General features: G+C 55.4%; 5 protein-coding genes across 9 annotated transcripts in view; 2 read left to right on the forward strand and 3 right to left on the reverse strand.

The window, feature by feature from the left end:
* Positions 1 to 3,802, forward strand: part of MYRF (myelin regulatory factor) — a 54,623-nt gene extending 50,821 nt beyond the window's left edge. For both annotated transcript variants that reach the window (XM_051776918.1, XM_051776917.1), the window contains exons 26-27: positions 248 to 322; positions 516 to 3,802. In XM_051776918.1, coding sequence (XP_051632878.1) covers positions 248 to 322; positions 516 to 602 — 162 coding nt within the window. In that variant the 3' untranslated portion in view covers positions 603 to 3,802. The remainder of the gene's footprint in view (positions 1 to 247; positions 323 to 515) is intronic.
* A 1,325-nt stretch (positions 3,803 to 5,127) lies between these two features.
* On the reverse strand, positions 5,128 to 5,819 carry TMEM258 (transmembrane protein 258). The gene is made up of 3 exons (XM_051777201.1): positions 5,718 to 5,819; positions 5,519 to 5,628; positions 5,128 to 5,378 (listed from the first exon to the last, which is right to left on the reverse strand). Exons 1-3 carry the CDS (start codon positions 5,718 to 5,720, stop codon positions 5,252 to 5,254), a joined length of 240 nt encoding a protein of 79 aa, XP_051633161.1. The 5' UTR covers positions 5,721 to 5,819; the 3' UTR covers positions 5,128 to 5,251.
* Positions 5,820 to 5,835: 16 nt separating this feature from the next.
* On the forward strand, positions 5,836 to 8,502 carry FEN1 (flap structure-specific endonuclease 1). Of its 3 annotated transcripts, none has more exons than XM_051777079.1 (2): positions 5,836 to 5,918; positions 6,669 to 8,502. In XM_051777079.1, the coding sequence occupies exon 2, from the start codon at positions 6,670 to 6,672 to the stop codon at positions 7,825 to 7,827; it is 1,158 nt and encodes a 385-aa protein (XP_051633039.1). In that variant the 5' UTR covers positions 5,836 to 5,918; position 6,669; the 3' UTR covers positions 7,828 to 8,502. The 3 variants fall into 3 exon arrangements, with proteins under 3 accessions (XP_051633039.1, XP_051633041.1, XP_051633040.1); XM_051777081.1 differs by having other exon boundaries at positions 5,890 to 5,934; XM_051777080.1 differs by lacking the exon at positions 5,836 to 5,918 and adding an exon at positions 6,228 to 6,543.
* Positions 8,503 to 11,845: 3,343 nt separating this feature from the next.
* On the reverse strand, positions 11,846 to 13,288 carry LOC127465802 (cobalamin binding intrinsic factor-like). The gene is made up of 4 exons (XM_051776330.1): positions 12,857 to 13,288; positions 12,548 to 12,774; positions 12,341 to 12,462; positions 11,846 to 12,266 (listed from the first exon to the last, which is right to left on the reverse strand). Exons 1-4 carry the CDS (start codon positions 13,286 to 13,288, stop codon positions 12,205 to 12,207), a joined length of 843 nt encoding a protein of 280 aa, XP_051632290.1. The 3' UTR covers positions 11,846 to 12,204.
* A 1,892-nt stretch (positions 13,289 to 15,180) lies between these two features.
* LOC127466333 (cobalamin binding intrinsic factor-like) lies at positions 15,181 to 18,418 on the reverse strand. Of its 2 annotated transcripts, XM_051777046.1 has the most exons (8): positions 17,062 to 18,407; positions 16,801 to 16,983; positions 16,532 to 16,675; positions 16,323 to 16,466; positions 16,071 to 16,246; positions 15,589 to 15,989; positions 15,393 to 15,511; positions 15,181 to 15,318 (listed from the first exon to the last, which is right to left on the reverse strand). In XM_051777046.1, the coding sequence occupies exons 1-8, from the start codon at positions 17,234 to 17,236 to the stop codon at positions 15,257 to 15,259; spliced, it is 1,404 nt and encodes a 467-aa protein (XP_051633006.1). In that variant the 5' UTR covers positions 17,237 to 18,407; the 3' UTR covers positions 15,181 to 15,256. The 2 variants fall into 2 exon arrangements, with proteins under 2 accessions (XP_051633006.1, XP_051633005.1); XM_051777045.1 differs by having other exon boundaries at positions 15,589 to 16,246; positions 17,062 to 18,418.
* Positions 18,419 to 20,165: the final 1,747 nt, after the last annotated feature.

Consider the following 20,165-nt stretch of genomic DNA (forward strand, 5'->3'; position numbering starts at 1 on the left):
CAGCAGAGCACAGCCCCACCTGGCTCCACCCTCCTGTCAAGGAGTTGTAGGGAATGAGGAGATTGCCCTGATCCTCCTTTTCTCCAGGATGAGCCCACCCCCAGCTCCCTCAGCCGCTCCTTATCCCACTCGTTCTCCGGGAAACCTCCGTGGGGTCACTCCAGAGCCCAAGGCCGTGTGTTCCCTCCCCAGAACATCCCTCTGCTCATCCCTGATCTCATCCCAGCTATTCCCTTTCCTTCCCCAGGACACCACGCACCGCTGGCCTCTGGTGATGATGTCTTTCCAGGAGTTTTCCTACCACTTCCGAGTGGCTCAGCCGGTGAGTTCCACCAGCTGCTTCTCCTTCCTCTTGCCTTGCGGAAGGAGAGACATGTGGGATCGTGGCAGGTTTAGCAGCCACGTGGCACCACCGCTGTTGGTGGTGGGGGGATGATTTTTCCAGCCCATAATCCAGGCAGAATTCCCTCCTTGGCATCCTGCCCCCGCCTGTAAGCTCGTTTTCCCATTCCCAGGGCCAGGCCGACTGCGGCACTTCCCCGGAGCAGCTGGGCCAGCTCTTCACTGACTATTACTTCCAGTTTTACTGGCTCTGCGAGTGATGCCCGGGAGCACCAGTGCCCTCTGCTTGGAGACAGGAGGGGGACTGGTGCCACTGGGGAGCCTCCTGAATTCCCCAGCCCCGCCTCATCCCCGTGTCCTGCAGCAGCTCCGGAGCTGGAATGCTGGTGGCTGGTGGTGCTGAGCACACCCAGGACCTAAAACCCACCACCAGCCCCGGGGTGGCTCCAGGGGTGACCTCGCGCCCGTTCCCACCATCCCACGTCCCTCTCCTTTCCCTCCTGGAGACCCCTGTGTCCTCCGTCGCTTCTCCCTCCCCTTCCAACGCTGGATTGGGAAGCATCACACTGGACTGAAGGCCACATCCCAAAGGGATGCTCCTTCCTCAGATCTCCTGGTGCTCCGGGGTGTCCCACGTCAGTTCTTCACAACACTGGAATTGCTTCAACACTGGAGCCCTTTCTGAGGGGTTTGGCCTTTGGAAAGGAGGGCTGTGCCTGGACATACTGGAAGTCGTACACTGGAGTTGCTGTTCCTTCTAGTTGGCCCAGGGCCACTTCCCACAGACCCCCAGGAGCCCCCCAGACTTGCCAATGGACACGTTCCCCTGGGAACAACCCAAGAAGGAGCAGCTTCCACATCATTCCCCCTCCTCTCTGTGCTCTTAAATCCCACCAGACCCAGGTCTGGATGGATAAAACTCCCACTAAAGCCGCTGCTGAGGCCACACCACGCGTGGGGGCACTTGGCATCAACCCAGGGGTGACAGATGACCGGGATTCTCCCACACTGATTGTTGTGGGATCTGTTTTTATCCATCTGGGAGCAGTGTATGGAGCTGCCTGGTCGGCTCTCAAGCCAACACCAACCCCTGCCCAGATGTGCAGGACAGAGACTGCTGGAAAATCCTGGAGCGCCCTGCAGAGCAAGGCTGAGTCCCTGGGAATGTGAGGATCTGTGCCAGGGCGGGATCTCTGCCTCGGGAGAGGGTGGTGGTCTCCCAAAAAGTGGGAATGGCAGCGGCTCCGAGCCGTCCCTGCCCTCCCAGAGCACTTGTGTTGGGGTATTTTGGGATATATTACTGTTACAAGTCCTTAACTTGCTAAACTACTGAGTTCTTTGGGGTTTTAAGCCGTAAAAAAAAATGGGAATTTCATCCTGTCCCACCGAGCCACGTGGGAAAGCCAAGTGGCTCCATGGGTATCCCCCTCTCCATCCCACTCCGGCTCCTCGTGCTAAAAAGGAGTTATCTGCATTCCTGGAGGCTCAGCCACTTCCAGGTTATTCTGAGATGGATTTCCCTAAGGAAAACAGTGAGGGGGAAATGCCACACACTGATCCTGTGGACACTTGGGAGCTGCTCCGGAAAAACAGGATGGTTTTTATCCAGGTAAAGTGATGGTTCCTGTGGATGACTGGTTTTATCTCTTGGCATCCACCTCCTGAGCTTATCCCAGCACAGCAGCCCTAAAATTCCTCGTTGGAGTCAGTGGTTTCCAGGTCAGGGCTTTAGGCCTGGAAGCAGCAAACACTGAATTACACAGTTATTAAAATCCACTGAATCCTGGGAAGCAGGAAATAGTGGGTGAGCAGGGAATTCCGAGCAGCTAAGCAGTCGGAAAACCCAATTTTGGGAAGCTCAGTGGGACAACAAGACACCCCAAGGCTTGAGAATACCTGAGCACAAGGAGGTCGGCTCCCTGCTCAGCAGGATTCTCTGTTTCCCCCTCAAATCCCGAAGGAAACACCTGGATGTAGCTCAGTGCTCTTCCCTCTGCCTGCCCCAAGGGGTTTTTCCTGGCTTTAAGCTGGAAAGTGAATTCCCTGGCAGGTTTATTGTCCCTTGGCAATCAGCGGCCCAGGCTGGCACATCCTTCCTCAGGTGAGTGATGCCGGGCTGGGAGAAATGGCCCTTGGAAGAGGAAACAGGGAATGTTGGGAGGGCCAGAGCCTGCAATCACCCCCTCAGATCCCCTCCACCTCATCCAAGACTTCCCAGCACATCCCAGCCCGCTCCTGAGGGAAGGAATCAATCAGTGGTGGCCCAGGAGGAGCTGGGATCTCTCAGGTGTCCCCACGATGCTCATCCATGGGATTTAGTGGGATTCCCAGCAAACCGAGTGCCTGAGGGCTTGGAAACATCTCTGGTGCCTTTTCCCTTGTGGAACAACCCCAGGGAACAGTGTTTTCCCACCTATTTGTCAAATGCTGCCTCAAAAACTGTGGCTTAACCGGGATGAGGCACCTCCTGGAGTGCCAAGGCCAGCCCTGCCCACACGGGGCCGGGAGCAATCCCCGGGATAGGGAAAGGACAGGGATTCAGGGTGGAGCTTTTAGTGGCAATGGGATCTTGTGTCTGAAGTGGCACAGGTTTCCCAGAGGAGCTGTGGATGCCCCATCCCAGGAAGTGTTCAAATCCAGGTTGGAGCAACCTGGGCTAGTGGAAGGTGTCCCTCCCTGTGGAATTGGTTGGGCTTTAAGGTCCCTTCCCACCCAAACCGTTCCAGGATTCCCTGTTAAAAATCACCAGCTGCTGCCCAGTGAGGCAGAAATGGGGTTTATAATTATAAAATTAAAATCAAGGAGTCATGGAATTGCTTCTAGGCCCGTGGAAACAGCTGTTTGTATGGATTTCTCCCCAAAACCCCACACCTGCCCCTTCCCTGTCCCCAGTCAGTCCCAAGAGAGTTCACAATCAGGCCTTTCCCTGCGTGGGACGGAGGGAATTCTGAGCTTGGAGAAATCCCTCTTTATCCAGAGACATTCCTGGCAGGAAGGAAGACAAAAGGGTGGAAACTTGGGCTGTTTGGGAATTTGTTTCAAAAGCAAATTCCCAACTCTTCTGTCCTGCTGTTGGAGCTTAAAGCCTGTAAATAGAGACTATGGCACCACTGGAAGACTTAAGGAAAAAACCACCAAGTAAAGCACTAATTTGTTGGTTTAAATGTTGCTGCCACAGCTTTAATCACTGTATTTTGCCAGCCAGTTTGTAGAGTTGCATTTGTAGCAGGTTATTCTTGATTCCTGGTTTTTATTTGTGGGGAACAAACGTTGGTTTCCCTCTTTTCTTCCTGATTTATATTTATATTTTGCTGAATTTGGAGGGGCTGAGTCTCTGGATTCCTCCCCCCCTATTTTTTTTTGTTTTGTTTTGTTTTGTTTGGCTTATTTAGACTTTGTTTTCTTCTGGAGGTAAATGTGCCCATATGAATAAAATATATAAATACTGCTTTGTATCCAAGGATGGCTCCTGGTGCTTTCCTGCCTTCCCAGGGAATAATAGTGGGATGGAGGAAATTCCCTGTCTTTAATCAGTGGGAGTTTCTGGATGTGCTCAAACAGTGTCCAGTCAGAGTTGTTGGGGATAAAAAGGAGAAAGGAAGGAGCAAAAACAAATTAGGGAGGGAAAAGAAATTAGAAAGAGGGAGAAAAATGAAGAAGGAAAAAAAAAGGGAAAATGGAAAATGAAAAAGGAAGATTAAAGGGAAAAGAGAAAGACAGGAAAGGGAAAAAGGAAGAAGGAAAAGGAGCAAAAAGGAGAAAGGAAAAAATGAAGAAGAAAAAAAGGAAAAAGAGAAAAGGAAAAAAGGAGAAAGGAAGGAAAAAGGGAAGGAGAAAAAAAAAAGAAAGCAAAGGAAAAAAAAAAAAGGAAGGAAATCTGCTGCTGACCTGTTATTTCTCACATGTGAGAGGGCAGGGCCAGATCCAGAAGGATCCAAGAGTCCACAAAAGGAAATCTTCCTTTCCAAATAGGAAACTGGGGCTTGAATTTGTGTTTTGGAACTGGAATTGTTTGAAAGCTGGGCTAAAATTCCAATCTGCCCTTAAAAATCCATAAATCTGTTTATAGACCAGGCAGTTAATTCAGGAATTAATAAATTAATTAATCCAGCTCTTTGCTCTCACTACTGAGCCATAAAACTCCTGGTTCAGGATGAGAGCATGCACAGCATTCCAAATAAAGGGTGAGGGGATACCATGGCAAGTAAGACTGAAGGATTAAAAACAGCTTTAGGCTTTAATTTCCATAGACTGGCTGTACCAGGACACAAGGTGGCACTGGAACTCTTCTGGCCACACACAGTGTGGAAATCTGGGATAACCCCGGGCATATCCCAAAGCATCTGGACCTTGTGCCAATATGGAGAAAAGGAGGATCAAGGGGGGACCTCCTGGCTTTCCACAAATTCCTGACAAGAGGTTGGAGCCAGGTGGGATCAGCCTCTTCTCCCAGGGAACAAGTGACAGGATGAGAGGAAACAACCTCAAGTTGCACCAGGTGAGCTGTAAGTTGGATATTAGGGAGAAATTCCTACATGGAAGGGGCTGTCAAGCATTGGAACAGGCTCCAGTGGTGGAGTGACCAGCCCTGGAGGGATTTAAAATCCCTGTGGATGTGGCACTTGGGGCCATGGGCAGGGGTGGCAGTGCTGGGGGAATGGTTGGACTCTCTGTTCCTAAAGGGTTGTTCCAACCCATACGATCCCATTATTCCATCCAAGTGGTTTGGAAAATCCAGGTAAACAGAAACACCTAAAAGACAAAGCAGGAGTCCCGAGGCAGGTGTGTCACAAAGCCAGTTTTATTCGGGTGTCACGCACCACACCTGACACATGAGGGCTTGTTGGTTTTTTTGCTGAAATACAAAAGAAATATAAAAAGAGCTTCCCCGAATCCCACGTCAGGGGGTTCACACGTAGATCCCGACCCAGAGCAGCAGGAACAGGACTCCGAAGCCCATGAAGAGCGAGGCCACCAACGAGATCAGCAGCTCCTTGTAGATGTCCCGGGTGTATTTGGTGGATGTCACCTCGTATCTGCAGGACCGAGGTTAAGGTGGTAATCTTAAACAAGGGGAGGGGAGCCCGGGACTGGTGGGATGATCCGGGATCAGGAGGCAGAGAAGGGTGAGGGGACATCCCCGCCCGCCCCCCCGCGCCCGGCCCCGGGGGGATACACGAAGAACCAGGCGGTGAAGAACATGCCGATGGCCAGCAGCACCACGGTGAGGTGCGGGAACACGGCCGGGTTCACCGGGCTGGTGTATCTGCTCATCGCCTCCAGCTCCTGCGAGGGACACAGCGGCGGTTCAGCGGGGCCGGGATCGGCACCGACCCCGGCCCCGGCCCCCCGTGGCACCCCCCGTGCGCCCTCACCATGTCGCCGGGTTCCCGCTGCGACACGTCGGCTCCGCCGCTGCCGCCTCCGCCGCACGTCCGGCCCCCGCGCCGCCGGAAGTGGGAGTGAGGGCGGGAACGAGGCGCGGCGCGCGCAAGCGCCGCTTCCCCATTGGCTCGCGGAGGCTCCCGGCGGGTGCCGCGGCGGAGCGCGGGAACGGCGGCGGCGCGAGCGGACGGGTAATGGCGGCTCTCGGTGGGGCCTGAGGGGAGAACGGGGCCGTAATGGGGGTCGTGCGGGGAATGGGGGGGGTTCGAGGGGTTTAACGGCGGCCGGGGGCGATGAGGAGGGCCTGGAGAGAGGGTGCTAGGGGAGGCCGAGGAGGGGGGTAATGGCGGCTGGGGGCGGAACGGGGTACCGGGGGGGCTCTGAGGGGTAATTGCGGCTGAGGAGGCTGGGGGCGGGATAGGGGCAGCTGGAGAGGCTGAGGAGGGTCTGGGAGGGGGGTAATGGAGGACTTGGGGGGGGGATGAGAAGGGAAGAGGGTTATTGGGAGGCCTGGGGAGCCGGGAAATAGGTGGAAGTGGGGAGGTGGTGGGGTTATAATGGTGGACACAGAGAAATTTAAGGGAGCGGGATTGTGCTGCGAGAGGCTGAGGGAGGAAGGGGAGTGATGATGGGCTGAGATGGGTGGGGCTGACGGTGAGGCGTGGGGGATGATGGGGGGCTGAGGGTGGAACCGGTATAACGGCTGAGGCTGGAATTGGGGTGATGGCCGAGACTGGAATTGGGATAATGGCTGAGGCTGGAATTGGGATAATGGCTGAGGCTGGAATTGGGGTGACGGCTGAGACTGAAATTGGGGTAACAGCACTACAGGGTGATGGTTTGCAGGGGAAGCAGCCACCACCTCTTGTCCCCCCTTCTTTGGGTGGCCCGACATTCCCTGTGCAGAGCCCCCTCCCAACATCCTCTTTCCCATTCCCCAGGATGGGAATCCACGGCCTGGCCAAGCTCATCGCCGACGTGGCCCCCGGGGCCATCCGGGAGAATGACATCAAGTCATACTTTGGGCGGAAGGTGGCCATCGATGCGTCCATGAGCATCTACCAGTTCCTGATCGCCGTGCGCCAGGGCGCCGACGTGCTCCACAACGACGACGGCGACACCACCAGCCACCTCATGGGCATGTTCTACCGCACCATCCGCATGGTGGAGAACGGCATCAAGCCCGTGTATGTGTTCGACGGGAAGCCCCCGCAGCTGAAATCTGGGGAGCTGGCAAAGCGCACAGAGCGCCGGGCCGAGGCGGAGAAGCACCTGCAGGAAGCGCAGGAGGCCGGCGAGGAGGAGAACGTCGAGAAGTACAGCAAGAGGCTGGTCAAGGTGACCCCGCAGCACACCCAGGAGTGCAAGAAGCTGCTGGAGCTGATGGGGATCCCCTACGTGGAGGCTCCCGGAGAGGCGGAAGCCAGCTGCGCTGCGCTTGTGAAGGCTGGGAAGGTGTACGCGGCCGCCACAGAGGACATGGATTGCCTGACCTTTGGCAGCCCCGTGCTCATGCGACACCTCACGGCCAGCGAGACCAAGAAGCTGCCCATCCAGGAGTTCCACCTGAACCGCGTCCTGCAGGACATGCAGCTCACCTGGGAGCAGTTCGTGGACCTGTGCATCCTGCTGGGCTGCGACTACTGCGCCAGCATCCGCGGCATCGGGCCCAAGCGCGCCGTGGAGCTCATCCGGGAGCACAAGTCCATCGAGAGGATCGTGCGGCAGCTCGACACCAAGAAGTACCCCCTGCCTGAGAACTGGCCGCACAGGGAGGCCCAGAAGCTCTTCCTGGAGCCCGAGGTGGTGGATCCCAACACCGTGGAGCTGAAGTGGAGCGAGCCGGACGAGGAGCGGCTCGTGCAGTTCATGTGCGAGGAGAAGCAGTTCAGCGAGGAGCGGATCCGCAACGGCGTGAGGAGGCTGAGCAAGAGCCGCCAGGGCAGCACCCAGGGCCGCCTGGACGACTTCTTCAAGGTCACCGGCTCCATCACCTCGGCCAAGCGCAAGGACCCCGAGTCCAAGGGGTCGGCCAGGAAGAAAGCCAAGTCCGGTCTGAAGCCCAGCGCCGCCGCCACAAAGGCTAAAAAGGAGAAATGACGGGGCTGGGCGCCCACAGACCGCTGGGATTGCGGGTTTTTGGGGGCTCGGCGAGGAATTTTGGGCTAATGACGAACAGTTAGTGCTGGGAAGGAACGGATGAGGCTGGGAGAGGGGAGAGCTGGAGCAGCTTCTGGACATAAACACTCCCAAAGTTAAGAATTCCAGCTGCAGAGCAAAACAGGGACAAATTAGGTTAACCCAATCCTGTCCATCCCAAAAGAGGTAAGATGGGAGTGGAAGGCAAGCTGGAATTGGGAAGGAGGCTTCAAATAATGAGGTAAAATTTTCTCTTTAATGGGAGTTTATTTAGGTTTTTCTTTCCCTTCTCATATTCACTTGTTTAAAATCCAGTTGTGATCCCAATTCCAACAAAGTCCTGGCCTGCTCTTAGTACATAATCCGAGGAAAGCTGCTGGCTGCAGCTCTCCCAGCCTGAGTCTTGCTTAAAAATGCTTAAAAATAAAAATATCCAGGAGCCTAGAAAAGCAGCCTCTTCACCCCTGAATTCCAGAGGCATCTTTCCGTGTTGTGCACACTGACAGATCCTGGGCTGGAAATTAGAAGTTGAAACCTCTTTTGAGTTCTTATTTAATTCTGTATTTTTTGTAGTTTTGTTGCTTGTTGGAGCCACGTGCAGGGTTTTGTTTCTAGAATAAAATGTAAGAACAAAGACACTGTTTCTCTTTTTCCAGAGAAATGGCTTAAACCGTGGTTGTAAATGAAAAAAATCCCACTTTTAGATGGAATTCCACAACAGCAACAAACCAAGCACAGGCAGGAGCACAGAAAGTTCCAGTTTTAAGCTTTTTAGATACTTTGTAGACATCAGAATTCCATGGGTTTGCTCTCTGCCAATTTGGGAAAGAAGCTGGGCTTGTTTTGCAGGGAAATTAAGAGTTATTTCATATTTCTTATCCATAAATATTGCTAAAAGTGGGATTTTGCTTCCTTGCTGTGGATTCTCTTAAATCTTTCAATCCATAATCGGTCCTAACAGGAATTTCTTAATTAAATATTCCTCTTTTATCTCCAAGGATCTTCACGGTGAGTATGTGGGAAGGTACAGGAATGGTTTTGTGGTGGAGGGATGAAAGATGATTTAAAAGTAATAATATTTGCAAATAACATCCCTAAATTGTCTATTTTCCATATGTCACAGTTTCTAGGAATTACCTTCCAGCTTTCCACCTGCCAGCACCTTGTTGGGATAAAACCTTGGAGAAGAACTCTTTAAAAGCTGCTTTTCCACCACCCCCTCCCTGCCTTGTGCTCCGTGGTATTCCACTCCATTTTTTCCTCCCTTTCCCATTCCAAACAGAGATTCCCGCTGTTTCCGATGCTGATATTAATTAATTCCAGTGTTATTAATTATTAATGACGTATCCATTAATTCCAGTAGCACTGTTTATACCAGGAGCAGGCGGTGTGGGAAGCCAGGGATCCGAGAGGGCACGGCTGCTGGGAAGAAAGGAACCCCGTCCCAGTGAACCCAGAGCAGTGGGAGCACTCAGCTTTCGGGGGAGATCCCAGTTTATTTAGCACAGAGAAACCTCCCAAGTGTCTGAGCTGCTGCCACAAACTTCATCCCGACCCTCGCCAGACATCCCCAGAGGGCTCCCTGGAGCTGGGGCTGCTCCGGCCTCCTTTCCCGCCGCAGGATCTTGTCCAGCACCGCGCGGAGGGTTCTCTCATACGGCACCGCCATGCCCTGGGAGCCGTGGATGGGGCACTGCCGGCCCCGGGACATGTCCTGCTGGGCCACCTGCTGCTGGGAGTGCTTTGCTGGAATGGCCCTGGCTCCCACTTCTATTCCCAGGCTCTTCCAGGCCGGACCGGTTCTGTTGGTTCCTGTGGCTCTGAGGGAGCAGGGAGGCCTGTCCAGGGGGGCTCCTCCATATGGAGTCACACAGAGGCTCTGGGAGGGGTGGAGGCTTTTGCCAGGAGTGCTGGATGTGTGGGCATATTCCTTCTCCAGCTCCAGAGAGGGCCCTGGAGACGGGAACACGTTCCCTTCCCGCTGGAGGATTTTATCCAGCACCGCACGGACGCTCTTCTCATAGGGCACGGCCGCAGCTCCCTGGGAGCCGTGGGCTGGGCACCGGTATCTCAAGGACACTTCCTGCTGTGCCACCTGCTCCTGGGAACGCCTCACTGCAGTGGGCTGGGCTCCCAGTTTGACTTCCAGGTTTTTCCTGGCCATGTGCATCGTCAGGCCCGGGCAGGTTGTGCCAATTCCCACAGCTCTGGGGCGGGGTGGGCTGTCCGTGGGGGCTCCTCTGCCCGGACTCTGGCAGGAATCACTGAGGCTCCGGGAGGGAATGGAGCCTCTCCCGGGAGCCGAGGCTCTCCGGCGGCGGCGGGTTCTGGGATGGGCTGAGGCTCTTGCGGATGCTTTCCGTCGGATGGAGGCCCTGGATGGGCGCCGGCTCCTGGTGGGAGGGGGGCTCCCAGAGGAGCTGGACGAGCCACAGCAGGACAGGTGGCCTCGCTCCACCAGCTTCTCCAGGTCCTCCCACAGCGTCTGGCACACCCAGGGATCCTGCGGGAAGGGCTCCCCGGTCCTCTCAGGCATCACCACGTCCTGCAGCTCCTGGGACGCCATGGTGCAGGGGGAGCAGTCGGGGCTGCATCCGCACGGGATGTACAGGGAGCTCCCGGTTGCTTCTGGATGCTGGGCAGGGGTCACCTGAGCCGGGGGGGAACTGGGACCTGCTGGTGCCACCTGGCTGTTCTGGGAGTCCCTGGCCCGGCTCCCAGCGCACTTCCAGGTCTCAGGTGTCCCCAGCGGCCGTTGCCGAAGGCGGATGGCCAGGGGCACGGCCACGGTGGCCACCAGCAGGAGCAGCATGGAGAGCAGGACGCTGCCATCGCTCATGGCTCCCCACGACCCATCAGGACCGCGCAGGGAGCCGGGGGATGACTCCCAGTGTTACCTGGTGTCAGCGTGGTGATGTCACAGCCCTGCGGGTGGGGACACCTGTGTGATGTCACAGCCCTGTTTTTGACGTCACAGCCACAGGGCATCCTAGAGAAAGGGGCTCCCAGTGGGCAATGGAGGCCCCTCTGGAGCAGAGCGGGCGTGAGATTCTTGGCCAAGTGGGACTCAGGGAGAAGGAGGAGGAGGAGGAGGAGGATGGTGTCACCTCCTGGCTGGCAGAGCAGCAGGCATGGATTGTCCCATGGGACACTGCAGAGTCCTTGAGAAGGGAGCAACAACCAAACCAACCGTGTGTGATCCACAGCACTCCGGTCCTGGATCCAAACCCAGCGCTGTGACAGCTCCTGGTGAGAAAACGAACCCCATTAGGGGGGATAGTGGAAATGTTTTCCCTGGAGGGTGTTGGTGATGGAGAACTGCACTGGGATGGGGTGTGTGAGGGGAAAAGGGGCACCCTGTGGGGCACAGGCAGAAATGTCTCCATGGGAGCACCTGCCCTGCCACACCTGCCCCAGCGCTGCCACCTCATCTGTGTGGCAATGGAAGCAGCTGGAGGGTGTCACTGTCCCCATGGCTTGAGGAAGGGAGGGTCCTGTCTGACTGGTTTGATGTCCTGGATAAGATTCCCCCATCCCAGAGATGGTGGAAGGTTTGTGGATGTTGTTTTTCAGGGTGTCAGGAAGAGTTTGGATCCTGTCCCTCCCAGCTCCTTCTGGAGACAGTATCCATGGAATCCTGGAATGGTTGGGGCTGGAAGGTGCCTTGGAAGAGTCCATGTGGGAGATGAGCAGGTCCAGGCTGAAGGAGTGTCCGGGCAGGGCCCAGTGGGAGTAGGGAATGGGGCTCCACGTGCCTGGAGAGCAGTTGGGACCCAACTGGGAGGTGCTGGTGACTCCGGCCGGGGATCGAGTCCCAGAACCAGGTTTGGAATCGTTCTCCCCACCCCCAGCTGTAACCTTTGGGACCTCAGGCCACCGCCTCCAGATTTCCAGGGGAGAAATCCAACTGGTGGCCTCAGGCTGATCGTAATTGGGATTGCAATAATCAAACCACATTATTACACCTGATTGTAATTGGGATTGCAATAATCAAACCACATTATTACACCTGATTAATGCAATTGGAGCTTGTGCAGAGATCAGATTTATTGAACTGAAGTACAGGAATGTTGCCAGAGGAACAACCCAGTGACTAGTGGGCAAGACTGGGAAGGGCTTTGCTGATGCCCAGGGTGGGACTGACAATCCAGAGTCTGGGTGAGGCTGGATTTGTGTGGGATGGTGGGGAAGAGAAGAGAGAAGCTGAACTAATGAAATGAAGAAGGAAAGAAGGCAAAACAGGATCTGAGCCCTGTTTTCCCCAGGGACACACACAGAGGGACACACTGGAATGGCCCTTTATTGCTCCCTGGTGGGATCCAGGGTCTCTTGGTGGCTTCAGTAGGTGCTGAAGATGGCCTGGATGTGCTCCCAGTTTTTTGGCCTGTAGGTTCCGACCCCTGTGGCAGAGGGATATGTGAGGCTGGGATGTGGAGATCCCCAGCATGACCCCCCACCCATCCCAGCTGCCCACCTTGCTGGAGGGGACTCCAGCAGCTGAAGAACTGCCAGTATGTCCTTTCAGTCGTGTTTCCAGCCAGCCCATGGATGGAGACCACGAAGGGACCCAAGTGATCGTAATTCACTGTCTCGAAGCTGCCGGGGAGGTGAGTGGGCTCAGGGCTGGGTGGGGGATGGAAACCCCTCCCCTTCTCCCCCACCTGGTCCCTCTGGGTCTCACCTAAAGATCTGGGGCTTTTCATCCCTTGCCACCTGTAGCACCTGCAGCAGCCTGGAGCCAGGTGGGACACACACTGAGGTGGAGTAGTGGAAGTAGTTCTTCAGTGTGTTGGTGATGGAATACTGCACCATGAGGGGGGCTGTGGGGGAGGAGAGGGGCAGGGTGGGCAGCTGGAACACTCCCACGGAGAAAGGGGCAGGAGCATGGTCCCCGTGGGGTCTGGGGGGCTCCCGGTTGGAATGCCGTGTGTCACCAGTGCTGGGGACAAGGGCAGCTGTCGGTTTGGGGGCATTTGGGTGGGGGCAGCACAACCCTACCTGCGTTGAGGTAGGACTTGCCCACGAGGCCAGGCAGGACCCGAGCAATGGCCATGGGCTGTGTGTACTCCTGCTCATGGGTCTGGACCATGTGGAAGGCCTGGGCACGGTCCCACCTCCGAGGGGCTTGAAACTTCCTTGAGGACTCCAGAGCCTGTGGAGGAGGTGGGAGGTGGCACGAGCAGCCCAGGGGCAGAGCCGTGTGGCTGTGACCCCCTAGCCCCCCTCCATACCTGTATGGCCAGCCCCCCAGCCCCCTCCATACCTGTATGGCCAGCCCCATGCTGGAGAGATTCCCGATCATGCCTTTCCCCTTCTCCTGCTCGTCCAGGAGGCCGTTGGTCACATTGCCCAGTGCCCACTGAATCAGGTGCTCCTCGTATGGGACTGTGTTGTTCTCACACACCAGGGCCAGCACCGCCATGGCACGGGTGTCTGTGGGATCCTGGGGTCACTGCCAAGCCCTGGGTGGGCAGCAGGACTGTGGCAGTGGAGGGGACTCAGCAGGGCTGGAGGGGTCCCTTACCCACATCGAGGTGGCTGTCAGGGCTCAGCAACTCCTTGGCCAGGGCCACGGCTGCACCTCGGTCGTGTTCCTTCACCACACACAGGGTCAGGATGTCCAGGCTCCTGTTGTACCAGCTGATCACTGCAAGGCAAAGAGGGGTGAGCTGGGAGAGTGGCACCCCCGGCCCCCTGTGCCCCCTGCCATCACACAGTACCGTTGTGGGTTATCTCCTCATGCATTTTCTGCTGCAGGATGGGGATCAGGTTGATGGGCTCTTCCGGGGCAGGGACCTGCCGGGGGTCCTGGCAGGATGAGAGGAGGGCGAGGACGTGCTCAGCCACCTGTCCTGAGGTCATGGCTGTGGGGACAAGAGGACACCGGGAGCGTGGTGGGATGGCACCTGTCCCCCCAGGAGCCGGCAGTGCCAAACCTGTGGAATCTGATCCCTCAGGACCAGGAACCTCCCTCATTCCCTTCCATACCTTTCTGGGCTCTCGTCACCACCTCCTCCTTGATCTCCTGGAGCAGCAACCTGTAGGTGGGACTCTCGATGTCCGCCCCAAGCAGGTTCATGGCCAGCAGGACACTGGGGTTCGACCGTGCATGTGGCTGGATCGACTCCTCCATGCACCGCAGCAGCTCCCGGACCATCTGGTCACAGGAGGCTGTAGCCCAGCACCCCTCTGGCCCCGAGGGCCGGAGGTCCCCAGGACCCCCATGTCCCATCCCCTCCTGCCCCTGTAGTGTCACCGGGGTGTCTCCAGTGCCCCTGCAGGAGGAGGGACACAAACCACAGCCCTGTGTGACAGTGCCGCAGACCAGGGCCAGCAGGACCCCGACGCCAAAAGCCACTCCCGGCATCCTCTGGCCTTGGGAAAGCTGATCCACTCAGGGCAGCAGAGAGCAGGGGCACTTGTCTCTCTGGGCCTCCTCCTGGCTTTTATCTGCTCCTGGTGCCATCCTTTGGTCACCTGCCCTGCCACACCTGCCCCGGCGCTGCCGGAGGGTGTCACTGTCCCCATTGCTTGAGGAAGGGAGGGTCCTGTCTGACTGGTTTGATGTCCTGGATAAGATCCCCTGTCCCAGAGAAGACAGAAGGTTTGTGGATGTTGGTTTTGGGGTGTCAGGAAGAGTTTGGATCCTGTCCCTCCCAGCCCCTTCTGGAGACAGTGTCCATGGAATCCTGGAATGGTTGGGGCAGGAAGGTGCCTTGGAAGGGTCCATGTGGGAGATGAGCAGGTCCAGGCTGAAGGAGTGTCTGGGCAGGGCCCAGTGGGAGTAGGGAATGGGGCTCCACGTGCCTGGAGAGCAGTTGGGACCCAACTGGGAGGTGCTGGTGACTCCGGCCGGGGATCGAGTCCCAGAACCAGGTTTGGAATCGTTCTCCCCACCCCCAGCTGTAACCTTTGGGACCTCAGGCCACCGCCTCCAGATTTCCAGGGGAGAAATCCAACTGGTGGCCTCAGGCTGATCGTAATTGGGATTGCAATAATCAAACCACATTATTACACCTGATTGTAATTGGGATTGCAATAATCAAACCACATTATTACACCTGATTAATGCAATTGGAGCTTGTGCAGAGATCAGATTTATTGAACTGAAGTACAGGAATGTTGCCAGAGGAACAATCCAGTGACTAGTGGGCAAGACTGGGAAGGGCTTTGCTGATGCCCAGGGTGGGACTGACAATCCAGAGTCTGGGTGAGGCTGGATTTGTGTGGGATGGTGGGGAAGAGAAGAGGGAAGTTGAACTAACGAAATGAAGACGGAAGGAAGGCAAAACAGGATCTGAGCCCTGTTTTCCCCAGGGACACACACAGAGGGACACGCTGGAATGGCCCTTTATTGCTCCCTGGTGGGATCCAGGGTCTCTTGGTGGCTTCAGTAGGTGCTGAAGATGGCCTGGATGTGCTCCCCGGAGTGTGGTTTGTAGGTTCCGACCCCTGTGGCAGAGGGATATGTGAGGCTGGGATGTGGAGACCCCCAGCATGACCCCCCACCTTCCCTGACTGCCCACCTTGATCCAAAGGTTTCCCAGAGCTGAGGAACTGCCAGTAGGTCCTGTCATTGTCACTGCCAGCCAGCCCGTGGATGGAGACCACAAAGGGACCCCAGGACGTCTGCTCTGTCTTGAAGCTGCCGGGGAGGTGAGTGGGCTCAGGGCTGGATGGGGAGATGCCAACCCCCCCCCCTCTGGCTCCTCTGGCTCTCACCTAAAGTTTTCGGGATCCATCTCCTCCGCCCTCTCCAGCACCTCGAGCAGTGTGGAGTCCCCTGGGACCGTCACCGAGATGCTGTAGTGCCAGGGGATTCCCTGGAGGTTGTTGGTGATGGAGTAGTGCACTGTGATGTCCTGGGACTCCCGTGGGGTCTGGGAGGCTCCAGGTGGGCTCATTATACCTGTGGGAACCCTGTGTGTCCCCAGGCTTGGGCACAGATCCATGGGGGCACCGCAGTTCAGCGTGGCCGCATCCAGGTAGGACATGCCTACGAGGGCTGGGAGCACCTGGGCGATGGCCATGGGCAGCTCGAAGGTGTGGTTGGTCACCACAGCAAAGGCCTGGGCACAATCCCAGTCCTGAGGGGCGTAAAAGTCCCTTGAGGCCTCCAGTGCCTGCGGAAGAGGTGGGAGGTGGTGTGGCCAATCTGGGAACGGGACCAGGTGGCTGTGACGGCACATTCCCCACCCCCGTACCTGCAGGGCCAGCCCCATGCTATAGATGTTCCCAATCATGCCTTTCCTCTCCTCCTGCTCATCCAGGAAGTTGTTGGTCACCGTCCAAACTGCCTCGTGGAGCAGATCCTGCACCTCCGGGTCCTCCACGTTGTCGTGGACGCACACCAAGGCCAGCACCGCCACGGCACGAGTGTCTGTGGGTCCCGGGGTCACTGCCAAGCCCCGGAGAGACCTCCGGAGCAGGAATGTGGGAGCAGAGGGATCTCTTACCCACACTGATGGGGCTGTTGGGGCTCAGCACCTCCTTGGCCAAGGCCACCGCTGGCCCCCGGTACCTGTCTGCCCTGACCAGGCACAGGGCCATGGTGTCCAGGCTCACGCTGAACAGGGTGGTTTTGGGATGACCCTTGTCCTCTGGAAAACAGAGCAGTGAGATGATGGGATGCAGGGAGGTGGACACCCCCCAGGGCCCAGCGTACCCAGCTCGACCATCTCCTCATCTGTTTTCTGCTGCAGGATGGAGATCAGGTCGATGGTCTGTCCCAGGGCGTGGACCTGCCGGGGGTCCTGGCAGGACGAGAGGAGGGCGAGGACGTGCTCAGCCACCTGTCCTGAGGTCATGGCTGTGGGGACAAGAGGACACCGGGAGCACGGTGGGATGGGACCTGTCCCCCCGGGAGCTGGCAGTGCCAAACCTGCGGAATCTGATCCCCCAGGACCAGGGGCCCTCCCTCATTCCCTTCCCTACCTTTCTGGGCTCTCGTCACCACCTCCTCCTTGATCTCCTGGAGCAGCAACTTGTAGTTGGGACTCTGGGTGTCCACCCCAAGCAGGCTCATGGCCAGCAGGATGCTGGGATTCGGCACCTCTCCGGGCTTGATGGAGCCCTCCATGCTCTGGAGCAACCGGCAGACCAGGTCCTGCGGGGCCGCTGGAAGGAGAGGGAAGGTCACCAGGATCCCCCGGCCCATCCACGGGCTCTCCGGAGTCTCCACCCTCTCCCACTCACCACAGTGCTCCGTGGCCGTGCAGCCCACCAGGGCCAGCAGGACCCCCATGGCCAAAGCCAGGCCCAGCATCCTGTCAGAGTGCACTGATCCGCTTGGGACAGCAGAATCCCGGAATTGGTCTCTCTGGGCGTCCTCGCTGCTTTTAACTGTTCCCAGTGACCTACAGCCGCCCATCCTCCCACGGTGCCAGCGGCTTATCTGTGTGTCCAACTGTGCCTGGCTGGGGAGGGACAGGGATTTTCCACCTGGGATCACTGGGCACCACTTGGGCCAGTTCCATATCCATGAGGCTGTGAGGCTGGATGGGGTTCCCAGCAGGAACCTCCTTCAGTCATCTACCCAAGGTCCTGGAAGCCCCAGGAGGTCTGTGCTGGCTGGACTCTCTCCAGCTGTATCCCACTCGGGCTTTCCAGGAAACTCCAGCCCTGTTGATCTAACCTTGGTACCGGGAAAAACAGTGGGAAAGGACGTACTGGGCAGTACTGGGAAGCAATCCAAGGATTATTCTAGCATCAGGTGTGGGAAAACAGAGGGAAATTCCTGTCTAACTGGTTTCTTATCCTGCTACCATAAGGTCACCCAGGTGATGGGGAGGCACTTTGGGGATTTTAGAAGGAGTTTTGCTCCGGCCCCTTCACAGAATCCTTCTGGAGAAGGTGTCCAGCTGTGGGATGGGCAGGGACAGGGTGTGCTGGGCAAAGAACTGGCTGCTGTACTGGGTTCACTGGGATAGGGGCCATTTTATTCCAGGTACTGGGTTTGGATTCACGCCAGGGATGCTGTGGGTGGACAAATTGGTGTGTTGTCACCAAGGACCCTGCAGTGTCCCACGGGAGAATCCATGTTTCCCATGCTCTGCCAACCAGGAGGTGACACCATCATCATCCTCCTCACAACATCATCACCGTGTCCTGCTTGGCCAACAATCTTCCATCTGCTCTGCTCCAGGGGGGCCTCCAGTGCCCCCTGGGAGCCCTTTTGTCCCCCTGAGCACTGGGGTGACCTGGGGCTGGGATGTCACACAGGAGTCCTCCCTTGCAGGGCTGTGACATTGCACAGCCACCCCCTGGCTCCCAGTAGGGTCCTGGCAGATTCCCCTAAGAAGGGGAGGTGACAGCCCCAAAATGCCTGAAAATTCACGAGGGGGGTGTGTGTAAAACACTGCCGAGTTCCTCATTTTTATGTATATTGGGAAATAATAGTATTTTATTTCAAAATCGATTTCAGAATAACCTCCCGTGCCTGGTGTGTTACAGACAGGACTTTATTCCATGGAAAGTCTGAATGTGGATCTGTAGGGTTTGGAAATGCAAATCTAACATTTGTGTATAGAAATAAAACAATAAAGGACTTGGAAATGTGCTAGGTGACCTGTATGGAGGAACAAGAAGCAGCTCTGTGTGTTAGGTGTTTGTTCTCTCTCCCCTCGCCATGACTTCCCAAATTCGGGATCTGGGCCGGGATTTCAGGGGGGGCTCATTAATTAACTGTAGCAGTACGTTCGGATACATGTCCGGAATAAAGACAAGTGCCAAAAAATACTCAAGCATACAAAATATCTTTTATTACAGTGAGAATAATAATAATAGTAATAAACTTAGCAAGAGGAATTAAAAACTAAAAAGAAAAAAAAGGATACAAAATAACTATCTTATCGGGTGGCATTAAAACAAATACTACGAACAGTATTTAATACGGTATTAACTAGTGAAAAAGGGATACCAAAAAAGGATCTTAACACAATATTATGGATAACACGATATTGGTTAGTAAAAAGGGAAACTAAAGGAAAAATACTATAAACATAAAAGGGGAATTAAAGGAACACTAAAAGGATATTAAAAAGTTTGTTCTCTCAGTTGCTTCCTAAACTGTGTTTACCCACACAGACAGGCCAGGGCTGTCAGGATCTGCAGCAGCTGGTCAGTACCCATGCTTAGCGGGCGTCCCCACGGAGCAACACAGTCTCGGTGGTAGGATGAGTATCACTCAACTCAGCAACTCTGACACCCCATTTTTATCAGTTCCACATTACACTACGTAGGGCCAGTACGCAGTATAAGGTGATGCCTGAATGGCAGCCAAACACCGCCTAATCATTACCTCATGGCAGCAGTCTGCACATGCCCTACTTGTGGGGCAAGGGGCGAGCGACCCCTGCCCACATAATCTTCCTCCCATCATCATCTTTCTCACCCCTATGGATGACCTCTACCATTGTGTTTCAAGGGTAGATGTATCTATCTTGCAATATGGAGCCAAACCAAGGAAGAACTCAGCTCTGATAATAGGGGATATCAGGCTGACTTGCTGAAAAGCACAACGGACCTTACAATTAGCTTGTGCCATGAAGTTACATTGTACCACACTCTAGCTGGTTTCACATCCTAATATGATTCCGTTCTCACGCCTCTATGCTCCATTGATCATCTAATTCAAAAGTACCCCCCTTATATACCACCCCGTGATCAATGGTAGCAAGAGGGTGATAATGAACTACTCAAAATTGCAACGCTTTTAGCCTGGTGTTTATCATTTGACGGACGCATGTTAGTATACAGGGAATCATACACAATATGCATGTTATTATACATTCAACTATTGACAAGCTTATCAACGCTTTTCGTAACCAGGGCCATCCTCATTTCCAATCACCAAAGAGGTTCCATTCATCATGAACATGTAATTGTTGAGTAAGGGCTTTTAATTTCTGGATGCTAGCATGAACAGATTCAGAAGGATCACTTAAATTCATGCAGCACATGCCCTCAAAATCTTGACAGCCATGTCCCTGGGCTGACAACAAAAAAAAATCAATAGCAGCTCTATTTTGTAAACTTGCATGTCTAACAGAGTCTACATCTGTGAGCAATGCACTCAAAGCAGCAGAAGTAGCGTTAGCTTCTTTAGCCAGCCAGCATCCTAATTTATTTAAAGAAGCCAAAGCATGAGCAGTCCCTATCTGAGATATTATACTAGCAGTTATTCTTTCAGCCTTATTCCAAAACTCTACATCAGAGTTACAGTCTGGAGTAAATCGCCGTGTGCCACGTCTGCGTCTTCTTAGTTTAGGCAAGGTTACGCTGAGAGGATGAAAAAAGGT

The sequence above is a fragment of the Manacus candei genome, unplaced genomic scaffold (genome assembly GCF_025592945.1).
Source record: "Manacus candei isolate 608988 ecotype Guabito, Panama unplaced genomic scaffold, ASM2559294v1 h1tg000009l, whole genome shotgun sequence".
NCBI classification, from domain to species: domain Eukaryota; kingdom Metazoa; phylum Chordata; class Aves; order Passeriformes; family Pipridae; genus Manacus; species Manacus candei.

Bases quoted from the DNA above. Each gene is read 5' to 3' on its own strand.
- TMEM258 (XM_051777201.1), bottom strand. The intron at 5,379-5,518 runs GTATCCCCCCGG...TCGGTCCTGCAG, and splicing joins TTCACCGCCTGGTTCTTCGT to ATACGAGGTGACATCCACCA.
- LOC127466333 (XM_051777045.1), bottom strand. From the start codon at position 17,236: ATGGGCGGCTGTAGGTCACTGGGAACAGTTAAAAGCAGCGAGGACGCC. The intron at 16,676-16,800 runs GTAGGGAAGGGA...TTGTCCCCACAG, and splicing joins GGTGACGAGAGCCCAGAAAG to CCATGACCTCAGGACAGGTG. The intron at 16,247-16,322 runs GTAAGAGATCCC...CGGGACCCACAG, and splicing joins CAACAGCCCCATCAGTGTGG to ACACTCGTGCCGTGGCGGTG.
- LOC127465802 (XM_051776330.1), bottom strand. From the start codon at position 13,288: ATGGCGGTGCTGGCCCTGGTGTGTGAGAACAACACAGTCCCATACGAG. The intron at 12,463-12,547 runs GTGAGACCCAGA...CCTCCCCGGCAG, and splicing joins GAAAAGCCCCAGATCTTTAG to CTTCGAGACAGTGAATTACG. The intron at 12,267-12,340 runs GTGGGCAGCTGG...CCTCTGCCACAG, and splicing joins CTGGAGTCCCCTCCAGCAAG to GGGTCGGAACCTACAGGCCA.
- FEN1 (XM_051777079.1), top strand. From the start codon at position 6,670: ATGGGAATCCACGGCCTGGCCAAGCTCATCGCCGACGTGGCCCCCGGG.